Source organism: Amblyomma maculatum, chromosome 2 (assembly GCF_055883805.1).
Source record: "Amblyomma maculatum isolate TAMU_Amacu chromosome 2, ASM5588380v1, whole genome shotgun sequence".
In the NCBI taxonomy this organism is placed as follows: Eukaryota; Metazoa; Arthropoda; class Arachnida; order Ixodida; family Ixodidae; genus Amblyomma; species Amblyomma maculatum.
This window is the reverse complement of record NC_139345.1, coordinates 112916407-112929694: the sequence shown is the minus strand read 5'-3', so window position 1 is coordinate 112929694 and position 13288 is coordinate 112916407. Positions and strand designations below refer to the sequence as shown.

Below are 13288 nucleotides of genomic sequence, written 5' to 3'. Positions count from 1 at the left end.
AGTGTGTCACCCCCCTGTGCTCTTCATTTGTTTTTCGTGTTACGCCGACAGTGCAGAGCAAAGAAGCATGCCTTAATAGCTTTAGCTGTAAAATTTGTGTTCTGAAAAATAGATGTCCAAAATTTGCGAAGCATTGAGCTTTGCTCATTTCTATCTTACCTTTGTCTTTGAGCAGGACTACCAGGCTCTGGCAGCAGCCATCAGCAGCGTGACCAACAAGCCACCCAGTCCGGTTGTTGTGCCGCCGGAGAACGCCTACTTCACAGACCCCATGCATATTCCTCTGCCGCCGCCCCTGTCGCCAGACTCTGGAGACGCGACGCCCCAGAATCCAGACCCAGTTTCGTCACCCACGCTCGACAGCACAGAAGAGGCTGCGGAGCTGCTGACGCCGGTCCAGCAGCAACTTGATGTCATTAGGGAGCCCGTGGGCACCACCAGCTTGGAAGTTGTGCCACCCAGCAGCTATGAAGCGGCTGTTGCCACCCCACCGGTGCTGCCGTCGCCCACTCAGTTACCTCCACCTGCTGCTGTTGCTGCTCCCCCTGTCTATTCCCCCGTTCAGGTAATGCAGCAAACGAGAAGGTCCTCCTGGTGCTGAATTACGCTTTTATCATGTCACGAAAGCTGTCTCAAACCTGTCACAAACTGATTGACTAGCCGCACTCCTATTGGTCAATTCTGACCGGCAGACCTGTCGTCCAGTAGGAGTGGATTCTGATTGACAAGTTTGTGACCGTTTCTGTGATGTGATCGGAGCGTAATTCAGCCCCTCCCTGGTTTGTGGTTACCGCTTATTCTGAGGTTTGCTCATACTTTCCGCACTGTACTTGTCATGATTCTACTGCATCGTAGGAGGAAAGCAGTGTGCACTGTGGTAATGAAAATTGAAATTATCAAGTGCGTTGTACTGGCTTAGCCTCCGGACTAAATTAATTAACTGTGTTTGCAGCATGGCTAAGGCATGCACGTAACAGTGCCTGAGCTGTATTAGTCTTTACCTCATTACGTCATTCGTTTGGTAATGTTTTGTGGTAGCTGCAGGACACGGAGATAGACAGTAGTGATGCAGGAAGAAAGGATGCTGTTACCTGTTTGTTCTTGCAACGCTGTCCATGTAGTTGCATCTGCATCTCGTTTCAGCAGGCACCGGTGCCTGTGCCCTACGCCGTGGTGGCTGGCGCACCAGCGGGTGCCCCAGCGATAGCTGCAAGCACGGTTTACCCACCCAATCCGCAGCCAGTGGCCACTGGATATGGCCCGGGCTACGGACCAGTGGGTCCCACTCCTGCCCCAGGCCCAGTGCAGGGCATGCATCATCCGCAGGTGTACTACCTGCCCCCCATTGCACAACAGGCCATGCCTGATGAACAGGTGAGCTTGCTTGCTTACTCACCCTCCACGCATCCATAGAATTTTAATTATCGTTAATTCTATGTGGCAATCTCTCTCTCTCTCTTTCTGTACCTGTCTGCAATTTAAAACCTTTTCCAATTTCTTGATGCAAGTTCCAAATTATGGGCGTCTCTAAACGTGTAAAAAAACAGCTTCATTTGAGGTTCTAAAAGTACCAACATCAAATTTGAAGTTGTCCTATAGTTGTGAGAATCTCGCTGAATAGGTTCTGAGAAGTGCTTGTTAGATGCTGTTCTCAATATCAGAGGCAGAACTGACCTATGTATATCGTATAGTGTATGCGTCTGCACAGCTATTTGTATGCTAGGCGTATACGGTGACTTCACAAGTTGCAGCTCTTGATGCTAGGCTGCAAAAAGCGCATAATACTGTTTAGGACTACATGCACATCTACTTGTAAGGCCGTGGGCTTACAGCAAACATATGCTAGTCTCTATAGGTGGGTTGCAGAAACCTAGAAGTCAGCTTCTCTGCAGAGAAAAAACCTCTTCACCATGGCGGCCAAACCTGTTTTGGGGGCAGAAATTAGGTGCAGTGCAGGAGACGGCCACAATAATGGCCACGTCCATTTTCCGCACCCCTCTTCTTGTCGCAATTATGGGATTAAGAACCCCTCTGTTTGTGAGTGCCATTCCTAACGCCTCCCCCCCGCGCCTACCTCCTCCAGGCTCTCAACATGAAGGAATTCTGCTCAACGGGTTTGTGCATGACATCAGGCTGGGCATAGAAGTATTCTGCGCTGCACCCAACTTCTGCCCCCAAAACTGGTTTGGCTGCCATGGTGAAGGGGTTTTTGCCCTGCAGAGAAGCTGAATTCTAGGTTTCTGCAACCCATCTATTAGTCTAGTAGTGTGTAGAGTTTTGAAGTGGCAGTTTTAATGCCCTTGACTCAAGTTCTGCGATAGGCAGGACTGTAATTTTACCCTGGGTGCATTCCTTCATGCCAACAAAAAAGCAATGGCATGCATTTGAGCAAGCTTTCTGTAGAAAAGGTGTTCGTAAAAAAAATGGCACATTATATATATCAATAAGTCATGTACAGCACAAGGAATTGCTGTACATGACAGTAAGAAATGATATTTAGCATCTGCAAAAGAAAATGTATGTACCTTGATAATTTCAGTAGTGTGACTTCATTGATAAATTCTTTTACACCCTCTTCTTGCGATGACTAAAAGGAGTTTACTGCACACATGCACTCAGAGCTGCTCCCAACTGCAGTTTTAATTCTGACTCCTGTAAAAGTGCCTTGAGAGTGGTTAGGGCGCTCGACTACTGTGCCCAGGGATGCGGAATCGAATCCCAGCTGTGACGGGAGTCTTTCGATGGAGGCGAAAAGCAAGGTGTCCGTGTGCTGTGCGATGTTAGTGCACGTTTAAGAACCCTAGGTGGTCAAAACTTCCGGAGTCCTCCACTATGGCGTCTCTTGGTCCGAGTCTTTGAACCCCGCAAACCAAACCATCTTCATCATTGGACAAGCTTTTCAAAGCTGGTTCTAATTATATTTTGTTCTCTTCGTGAATACATCCAGTGGTACTGTTATGAGAAAAAGAAAAAAAGAAGTAAATCTCAAAGCATTTAGGAATTTTATGCTGGCTCTGAGGCAGGCTTAGTTTATTACATAGCTTGGCGGGCACCTTACCTAGGTGCTCAGTGTAAGGCTTGCTTTAGGGAGGAAAAAAGTTGTGGTGAATTCAGTCCAGCGGAGAGCATGCATCCCAACTCTTCGTTTGAAACACTAATGCTCCGGCTGCAGCTAGTAGGTGGCGCTCGCGAGCTGACGTAGAAAAAACCCATCATTCCTTGCTCTTGCCTATGCTTCGTGTACGCGTGTCGTCCGTTTTCAAACTGCAACGGATTGACATTGCTCCTGCTGCTTCTCGAGATGGTGTTGACATCATCAGTATATGTGATTATTTCATTCATGGTCACACAGGCGAACGAGGAGCGGCACTTTTTCAAATAAAACAAAGTCGCGGTGCAGCATTTTCAGTCTTCAAAACCAGAACAGTAATTGAATGACTTCGGGTTTACAAAAATAGAAGCCCATAAAGAACTTCCAGATGCTCTGCCGATATTGGTGGAGCGACCTTGGCGTGATGATCGCTCCCCATCTGCATTTGGAAGACATGGTATATTTTCTGGATCTGCGTTTGGAATACAGTTGCTCCGAAAAGAGCCCTGAAATGTTGCTCTGGAAGTGCTCCTGCTCTGTAATTGGAATTCACCATTAGTCTCAGCAACAACTTTCTTGGAAGAAACTGCCACTTCAGGCAGAGCAGTGTGCTCCTTTGCCTTTTTCCTAGTCTCCTTTATTTTTTATCTTTTGTGGTGTGATACATTACCTGACTGCTGATGTTAATGCTTGTAATGATATTCGTTTTGTGTATACTCCTACTTTGTTGGAGACCAATGTCTTGGATAAGGTACACTGATATTTTTTCCCTGAACGAAAGGAAGCTCGCTGTCAAGGCAGGGTGGTGAAGAGTTGTTTCCGAATGGCTGCCCCTCTGCTTTGCTTTTTTTTTGCAAGCAGTCTATGGCGCCAGTACAGAGCATGGAGGCGCCGTCTGGGCGTATGGCCAGTCCCCCACCGCAGACACAGGCTCCATCCAAGAAGAGTGGCCGCCTGCCTCCGCACTGGAAGACAGCAAAGGATGAAGAAGGCAACATCTACTACTATCACGCTCAGACTAGGTATGCTGGCACCAACCAGTCTCTCGTTTGAATGTGCACTCTTATGTTTTTATATTTATATATTTGTATATGTACAATCCATCCCTGTTATATCGCGCTCAAAGGGGATTGCGAACAAGATTCATTTATCAGCGAGGGAATAATATGTGCAACATGGCAGTGAATAAGATTACATGCAGCCTAGAAAAAATAAAACAGCGCAACTAATGTGAGGGGAGCACGTTCGGCAACAAATTGCTACCGTCCACTGATGTGACGAAGAGAAGAGACGTGCACCATGACGACTTCTAGGTGGTGAAGGGTGGCTGATCTGGCCCTGATGGGGCTGGGGCAGGTAGGTCACCGCCGCTTGCTGGGGGGGCTAGCCTGCCAATGAATTTTATCTGTTGTAGGCAGTCATTGTACCTGCCACTGCTTCAGTGGTGGACGACTGCTGTTGTTGCGGCACACGTCTTTCTCTCCCAGTTCTTTTTCTTTATTTTTTCATCTGTCCGCACGAGGCAGCGGAGGTGGCTCAGCTACAGAGCCAACGGCTAGCCCGTGCATTTTCTTTTCCTTTTTCCTACAGCCACAACAACAACAATACAAGGAGGTAGTGAAGGGTGGCTGATCCTGGCCCTGTTGGGGCTGGGACAGGTAGGTCATACTGGCCTTATGACGCTCGCTGGGTGTTGTTAGGCCTAGCCCACTTCTCGCCAAAGCCACCACGGAGAGTGCTCTGTAACTAGCCTCTGCCGACCTTAAAAACCTAGTCAGGTTACCAGTGCACACATATATAATATGATTAAGTCACTGTTGGTTTTTGCGGTGCCTTTGGCAGCAAGGCATGCAAAGCAAATAACGCTTGCAGGAACTCTGTGCACAATTCTGCGTATCAGATGTCATATCTGATGTTTTGTTTGCGGGAGTTGATAAATGCGTTAAGTAGTGCTTATAATATTGTGTAGAATGTTCAAGGAAAGTCTTTGACTGTTTAGTGTAAGTGATAGTATATTCGATTTCTATATATCTGAGATTGTCTGTAGTACTATATGCATAAGAGGCAAGCTGGGGGACCTGTGGATATCACCATTGCCTTTTGGTTGCTAAGCTTTTACTGTTAGTGTTCATTTACAGGTTATATGCATGGCCATTGCTCTGTCTGCTTACTTATGATGCTGCGGCACGCAATTCAAGTTTGAGGAGGGCTACTTTGACGATCGCTTGCCATTCTGAGACTTGCGCAGGCATTGGTTCGGACCACATCGGCGGTTGTGATTATCCAGATTTCCAAATTAACGGGGCTGAAGATAAGGGCTTCTATTTCACCATTGCTTTTTTTTAGGCACGAAGCCGTAGCTGCAAAGCATTTTATTCCTGCTGTGTGGATTGTTCACCCGTGATCACTTCGTTTCTGCAGGGAAACTCAATGGGACCCTCCAACGTGGGATGAAAATGACCAGGACATGGACCTCGAAACGCCGACCTATGATGAGCCAAAGGTTCGTGTGGTTTTCTTTCTTGTACGAGTTCATCTGTGAGACGCCAAGCGATGAGCCTAACGAAAATGCTGCTGCAACATACCTGCCTTTTGAAGAAGAATCCTTAAATACCACCCCAAAGAGAATTTTTGAGCCATTTCTCAGTTTTATTGAAACTTGTGGGGCAGGTTCATATCGCTGCTGGACCATCTCTGCCAGATTTTGTTATTCTAGATTAAGTATGAAAAAGTTATACAACCTGTATGTGTGACAAGGATGATTTTGCTTGCTTGAGTGCGCTCTCGTTCAGGAAAGAAAGAATTTTCCAATATTTTGTGGTAAAGTTGCCTTAAGAATGTCGAAAGCACGCAATGGTGGAATTATTTTGCTTAGTTTTGCTAGTTTCCTTTTTCAAAAGTGCTAGATTGTGCTGTGACAGCCTTTTAAGGTAAGCTGTGGCGAACTGTGTTTTGTTAGTCGGCTGCGTAACATCTTTCAACTTAACCAACATAGCAACGTATGCACTAGTGATGGCAATCAGTAAAGCGTACTTGGGCACTAACTATTTATTCATTGCAGAAGCGGGTAGAATTGTTTCGCTCTTTATTTATAAGGCCTTCATGAGGTTGTGCAAGTGCTCTTATTGGCATAATATGAAATGGTTCGAACGGACAGGCAAGAAGTGGCCACCAAACTTGGTCAAAACGAAACTGCTGCTATTTCAACGTCGGGAACGAGAGTTATTCGAACCTCCCAGCGTGACAGCTTGCTAAGGTGCTTGCTCATTTTACAGCGGTTAAATGAGGTAGAGAATAAACTACTTGTAGTGGTAGCCTCCTTATGAGCTGATGACATTTCCCATGCCATCTTCGCACTTTTTTTATATATAATCCCTGACGTATTTTTTTTTTTCCTGATGCCCACGTGCATGGGTGAACAGGGGCAATGCATGCCTACTGCACGCCTTGCAGCATCCAGTAGCAGGCTCTTTGTTATTTGTGGTGCTGGACTTGGTTTTTCTATTTTTACCCGTGGTGTGCCCAGCTTCGTTTGTTTGTTTTTTTTTTCATGTGTTGCTGTGCGTTTTTTGTTTGTTTCTGATGGCTCTCTCACTTCTGCATGTGCATTGCCCATCAGGTGAACAGCACAGTAGGCGGCAGAAGGTCGAAGAGATCAGCGGTCAGTATCATCTAGTGCACGCACTACTCGCGTGAATGCTCTTTCTTGCATGGCATGCTCCTTTTTATTTTTTTAATTTATTGCTGTATTTACTCAAGTGTAGTGCGAGATTTTTTTCTTTTTTTTCTTCTTCTTCTTTTATAAAATAGGACTTAAAAGTTGCCCTCTACAGTGCACATTTGGACTCTTACTGTTGTACTGTCGATAAATTCTGCAGGTCAGCCCCCAGCTTCTGGAAACAGGAAGGGGGGGGGGGTGAGGGGGGGTAGTAGTTAGAATGCTACATTTATCAACCATTACATGTACTGAGTCACAAATGTTCATGTAAGGTAACCAGCACAGTGCATTCATGTATGGGATGGGAATAGTAGACAGTCGGGAAGTAAGTTTTCACCGCGGAAGATGGCATATCGTCCCAAAGACATAGGATACTGTTTTACATGAAAAGGCACTTGCGCTGCCTTTCCTTGGTATCGTGGTAACTAACACACTTGTCGATGACTTCAAGGTATTGCTGCCGTGCAGTTTAATAGCTCCATGTGTGAGAAGTCTCGTTTAAATGCAGGGAACAACAACCGACTCTGAGGAGGCATACTCTGCACTGTTTCACTTTTGTGACAAGGTCTCTCTCAAGTGCATAGTCGATGTGGTGATGGTGTGGTGGGGATCAGTGCTTTTTTTTTTTTTTTTTTTTTTTTTTAATGAAAGTGTTACCCGGTAATTTTTTGTGCCGCCTCTCTTGATACTGGAAGGGCACTTTAAAGTGTGAGTTGTTTACCATCTTTCCACATACTGTGGCCTTGCTCCTCATGTTACATTCATGTTTAGTTTTTTTTTTTTCTCTCTTTCTCCTTAATGCATTAATGTGGCATGCATTAATGTGTCCCATAGAGTCTACGCTCACATTACATTCGGGTAAATACAGTACATTGTTCAGGGTTGCTTTACAGAAGAGCTGAAGTCTGTTGTGGCGGTTGGCAGTAGGCTCTCTCTCACAAGCCTGCAGTTCGGAGTTGGTTTTATAACCACAGCTATCATTGGTGAATCCTATTTTGTGTTAGTTAAGCATTACTTGCAGCTGCACACATTGGGCACGCTTAACAGGCGACAGACAAGGATGGTAAATATAACTGGACATATTTTAAATTTTTACTTTGCTTGCAATATAGGATGTTGAGCATACATTTTAGCGGCATGGTTAACAGGTATGCACGGTCAGCATAACTCTGAAATGGACATTCACGTCTGTCTTTTTTTTTTTCTAAATCAGTATTAGTATGTGCATTTATATAATGAGTGGGCATTGGTTTTGTGATACTGTCTAGTGTAGTGTGCAGAGAAAAAAAAAAAATGAGCATAAATTAGCAGCGGACTGTTGACAGTACAACAAAAGTAGATGCAGCTAGCACAGAAATGGGTTAATTGGAGGGATATAGGAGAGACCTTTGCTCTTCCATGTGTATAGTCCAGGTGATGATGACGACAGTAAAACCCGCATATATAATCAGATGGCTCAAGTAAGGAGGCCCTCTTTGACCATCTTCAGGCTCTGTCCATGTACAGTCGACATCACCCTTGTGTAGAGCGCTCGAGCAAGACATATACCGGGCTACAAAAGTCGAAAATAGACTCCAGCTCCAGACTTCTGGACTAGATGATAGGGTCTACCTTGGTTGAGGCTATCTGTGGCACCACTTTCACTCGAGTGTTGCCGCAAGAGCCTACCAGCTGCGGCAATATCTGGCCTTATTTACCGGGACTTGTGTCTGCCAAGCGCTCTACACAAGGGTGACGTCGACTGTACGTGGATGCGGTCTGAGCACTGTCAAATTGTGCTCTGTACAAATTGGGCATTCAAAATGAAAGCCGGGTCCGTTTTCTTTGAATCAGTGACTCTGTGTTGTTCCAAACCAAGTGTTAATTTTTGTTTGCTCGTTTTACAGCATAAACACTTTGAAGTGTTTATGCTGTATAAGGACGGAAAAAAAAAGATTTTCTACTTAGTTGTTAGGGGAGCCTGACATGCTCCTTAAAAAGAATGCCATTATGGAAATTTTTTCCTCATGGGTTTCTAAATAGTGCCTGATGATGTAGAGCATGTTCATAAGGACTTGTTTCAAACACAACCTTTGCTAAGTTCATTGGTGCCTATGTGTTGTCTCCAGAGCAAGAAGAAAGCCGTGACAGTAGCTGCAGATACCTCGGAAGTCGCAAAAAAGATCAAGGAGCTGTTTCGGTCCAAGATTTCTTCACACATTGTGCACTGCCTGAACCCCTTCCGGAAGCCAGACTGCAAACTGGGCCGAATTCAAAGCACGGAAGACTTCAAGCACCTTGCCCGCAAGGTGAACTTATGTGGAGACTTTTTTTCGATGTCCTACTGAACAGAAACTTTGCAGGGGTTTAACATGGCCAAATCTAGTACTATAATTTGAGAAAACACTAGTTTGGCATAGTTTACCCTGGTAAATGGTATATGTAATTAACATTGTTGCTACCTTCTCGCCATCACCTGCCAGAGGCTGGCTAGTCAGGAAGACCATGAGTTATATTGCCCAAGTTGACACGAGCAAAATAAATATACTAAAGCCTCGCATTAAGAGAGAGCTCCATGCACTCCATGCATGGAGTAGACTTAGTAGACCGCACTTGGCAGCAAATGATAAAAGCATAGCAAAAATGTTTCTTGCTGGATTATTCTTCCAAACCTTCTGCTGCAGCCTTTCCTTCATGTGCTGGTAATTCCCACCAACATTGCCACCCATGTGGAACTTCATAATTGTGCAGATCAGTTTAAAGGTTTGCCATTTTTATGATCTCAGTTGCTTCTGCAAGCAGCACTGCTTTCGCAACATCACGAGCACTACTTGCACCTGTACAACCTTTACAACATATTGATAGCCGTTAGAATTCCTTGAGGCAAAATAAATTTGAGAACCCCTACATCAGGGCATGCCCATAAACATCCTTCAGGACTGCTTTAGTCGCTAACATGAGGTGCTGAAATATGGCATAGCAAGGAGACTGGATTAGTGCTAGCTTTCAGCCGATGTTTGCAGCCATCCGTCTTGGCCCATCCAGCGTGTCTAACCAATAACCAACGCTTGTACACTTCCTGGCTGTTATTAGCAGGGCTAGCCTCCCACTTGTGTGTGCGCAGTAATGCCAAACAGCTGCAACGATGTTTGTTTTCTCTGTCCAGCTGACGCACTTCGTGATGGCCAAGGAGCTGAAGCACTGCAAGAATGTCGAAGACCTGGAGTGCAACGAAAATGTGAAGCACAAGGCAAAAGAGTTCATCCAGAAGTACATGGCCAAATACGGGCCAGTCTACCGGAAGGACAAGGCAGTCTCCCCCAAGGACGAGTAGAGTGATTGAAGCAGCTGCAATCCACAAGCGACGACGAGCCAAGACTGGCTGGACACGAAGAACGCTGCCATCAGTCATCAGCGCAGCAGCATCATTGCCAGGCCTAGTATCTTAGGGACCACTGACTGCCAGGCAGCACCACCACCACCAACCACCCTTGGGGGAAAAGAGAGCTTTGTGCCAGGCCATTGTCACAAGATGCACGGTGGACCAGCGAGGTTGCACTGTTAGCCATCTGTGCGTAGGGTTGCCTAGCCCCCATAGTTATGCCTTATCACCGGTAATGGGTACTGCATGTTCCGACCACTGCAGTACCACTCTTGAGGAGACAGGCGCACTGCATGGCTTACACCTGTGCTGCTGGCCCACAGACTCGTTGCATATGCTGTCTCTGTTGTGCTGCCAGAAGGTCTTGGGGTTAGACCACAATAGGGGCAGGTTATCTGCTAACATAGTTGGGGAGACAGATTTGCGCTCTGTGGACAGGGTGCACCTGGTACCAAAGCGGAAACAAAGCTCCTAACAGAGCGAAAAGTAGTAGCGGCTCCAAGCCATCCTCACATGCACACGAGAGAGACCTCACTCCCCTTATTTGGGAGATCAGGCCCGTAGTTGGCTTTTGTACCAACTGCCACATCATTGTTGAACTGCCCTGTGGATGTCACTTTTGTTCATGATTTGTTTTTGTTTTTTTTTCCCTCTTTAGTTTCAAATGCTGCTGCTTGAACCTGCATAGACTCAAGGTGTACACTTTGCTCTCTCCAATTTACTTTTTCAAGATGTGAACTATGTTCATGCAAAGTGCCCATACATTTCATTTTGTTACAAGTTTTGCCTTGCGATTCCGGAGAGGATATGTAACATGCATTGTAATGGCTGTTCTTGCATGGTGGTAAAAATGTTGAGTGTATTGGAAGTAGAGTGAAAAGTCCATCTTGTAATTAGTTCATTTTACTCTGGAGATTGATGAAAATGTGCTCCTCCCTGTACAGCGTTGGCACTATTTGAACAGGTTTTGCATGCTAAGTGGTCCTCAGTTTTTGTATATAAATCGTTCACTTTTTCCCTCTTATTTATCGGCAGTGAATGTGATACAGAGCAACTTATTGATCATGCATGACTCTCACATTTCATCGCTCGCTGTTATTCTCTCTGGCGGTGGTGTACGGTCTGTAATTCTGACGCTCGGTGTGGAAATGCTAATAACATTAAAAATCCAAACATTTCCATGAAGAAGACAGATGTATTTGTGACGAAATCTCCAGTGTTGATGGGCATTGTAAATAGTCGCATATATACGTATAGCTGCACAAGCCTCACACATTTAAATGCTTCCAATGATATTTGTAATAAAGCTACATTTTCATACCACTGGTACGAGGCAATCTTGTTTCACAACTTATGCCTTGGCATGTGCTACGCGTGGCTTTGCCAAATGGCCTGCAAGGTTAACTTGCCTGGTTAAAGAAGAGGGGGCACTCCTAGAAATCAATCTTTTGAAGCGAAAAGCTTCACTAGGCCACAGCTGCGCATGCGCGAATTCGCCGAGTGACATCACTAGGAGAGTCACAGGTGTTTGAAGCAAAAAGCTTCACTACGAGGGTCGGAGCCGAGCTTCGCGTATGCCATGACGTCACAGCCAAGGCTAAATGCACAGCCCCTTCACCAAGCTTTGCCGACGTTGCCTAGCAATGCTTAAGAGGTGTGCGACTCCTGCTCATTAAAAAAAAACAGTATCCATCCGGGAATCGAACCTCCATCCCTTGGATACCGAGCCGAGTGCTGTACCACTGTGCCACACCACGGGTCGTGAAGCACTGCTCGTTATTCCGCTTGTGTATCGTGAGGATGACAGCAGGATTCTACGCGTTTAGCGATTAGCGCGCAATTTGAAAGTACCAAACACTAAAATAGTAAAGTCACTCAATTAAGGTGATGTCAAGGATGTGACGTCACCCATCTGCCATCAGCTATGAGGACCAAGCGGGAACGAGTGCGCTCCAGCGCCGCCGGGCAGTGCTTCTTGCCTTCCGCGAGTGACAGATGCTGCGCCTTTCGTTTCCTGTAAACGAATTATTGAACGCCAGTGAACTTAAGCCGCGCTCGACATGGAAGCCAAGGAGAGTTTAGCTGCTGACGAATGGCGCTGAAGACTGGAGAAATTAACTTCTTCCGATTCCGAGGTAGTTGCTGCTTTTCGCTACATATATCCAGGCATAGCAAAGCTAAGCCATGTTTAATTTTTTTTATCCTCATTTCTTTCTCTCGGCCATATTCCTTTACGGCATGTACTGCCTAGCACCTCTCCCCCTCATCCTGTTGTCTGAGAATTTTTTTAACTTTGAAATGCAGTTTTGCACCAGTAAAGTTGTATGTCTAACCCCTCTAGGTTATCGTCTCTACTGCAAGTGTCAAGGTTTTCTATGTTCATATTGTGTAAAGTGCTTTTTGAAGATAAAAAGATGACCACTGAACCATATAGGAATGGACGAAGTCATTAACTTCTAGTACAGGGTTAAGCAACATGTGGTGTCTGCGTACTGATATTTGTGCTCCAGAAAAAGAAACCAGAATTGTCTTTAGACTTTAGACACAGCCCGCCAGGGTGGCGCAGTGGTTACGGCGCTCGACTACTGTTCCCAAGGGACACGGGATCGAATCCCAGTCTCGGTGGCCGCTTTTCGATGGAGGCGAAAAGCAAGGTGCCCGTGTGCTGTGCGATTTCAGTGCACGTTAAAGAACCCCAGGTGGTCGAAATTTCCGGAGTCCTCCACTACGGCGTCTCTCATAGCCTGAGTCGCTTTGGGTCGTTAAACCCCACAAACCATCTATGGTGATTCATACAGCTTGGCAGCAACATACCTTATACCCTTAGACCAGTGCTTCTCAATGAGGTCTACGAAAACCACATCCACAAAAATGAAAAGGTTGTGTGATCGCTCCGGTTCGGCTAGGTATAGTTTTGCGGGGTTAAAATCACGGTCATTCAAAGCTGGCTTTAGTTCAGCTTTTACTGGTCGAGGGGTCCCAGACACATCCCTGGCCAAGAGCCACTGCCTTAGACTGCCAGTCGTGGAATAACGAAACAATTATTTCCCGCCTCGCCCTGGCAGCTGAGTGGTTGGGGCAGACTAATGCCGAGCTAGGAGACTCGTGTTTATCCCAA

At 45.9% G+C, this 13288-nt stretch overlaps 1 protein-coding gene across 11 annotated transcripts in view; it reads left to right on the top strand.

The window, feature by feature from the left end:
• Positions 1 to 11495, top strand: part of Set2 (SET domain containing 2) — a 95556-nt gene extending 84061 nt beyond the window's left edge. For 7 of the 11 annotated variants that reach the window (XM_084595092.1, XM_084595098.1, XM_084595099.1 and 4 more), the window contains 7 exons: positions 176 to 565; positions 1144 to 1374; positions 3950 to 4113; positions 5513 to 5594; positions 6711 to 6752; positions 8918 to 9097; positions 9955 to 11495. In XM_084595092.1, coding sequence (XP_084451218.1) covers positions 176 to 565; positions 1144 to 1374; positions 3950 to 4113; positions 5513 to 5594; positions 6711 to 6752; positions 8918 to 9097; positions 9955 to 10122 — 1257 coding nt within the window. In that variant the 3' untranslated portion in view covers positions 10123 to 11495. The remainder of the gene's footprint in view (positions 1 to 175; positions 566 to 1143; positions 1375 to 3949; positions 4114 to 5512; positions 5595 to 6710; positions 6753 to 8917; positions 9098 to 9954) is intronic. The other 4 variants (XM_084595101.1, XM_084595094.1, XM_084595095.1 and 1 more) reach the window with 3 other exon arrangements.
• The last annotated feature ends 1793 nt before the right edge of the window (positions 11496 to 13288 follow it).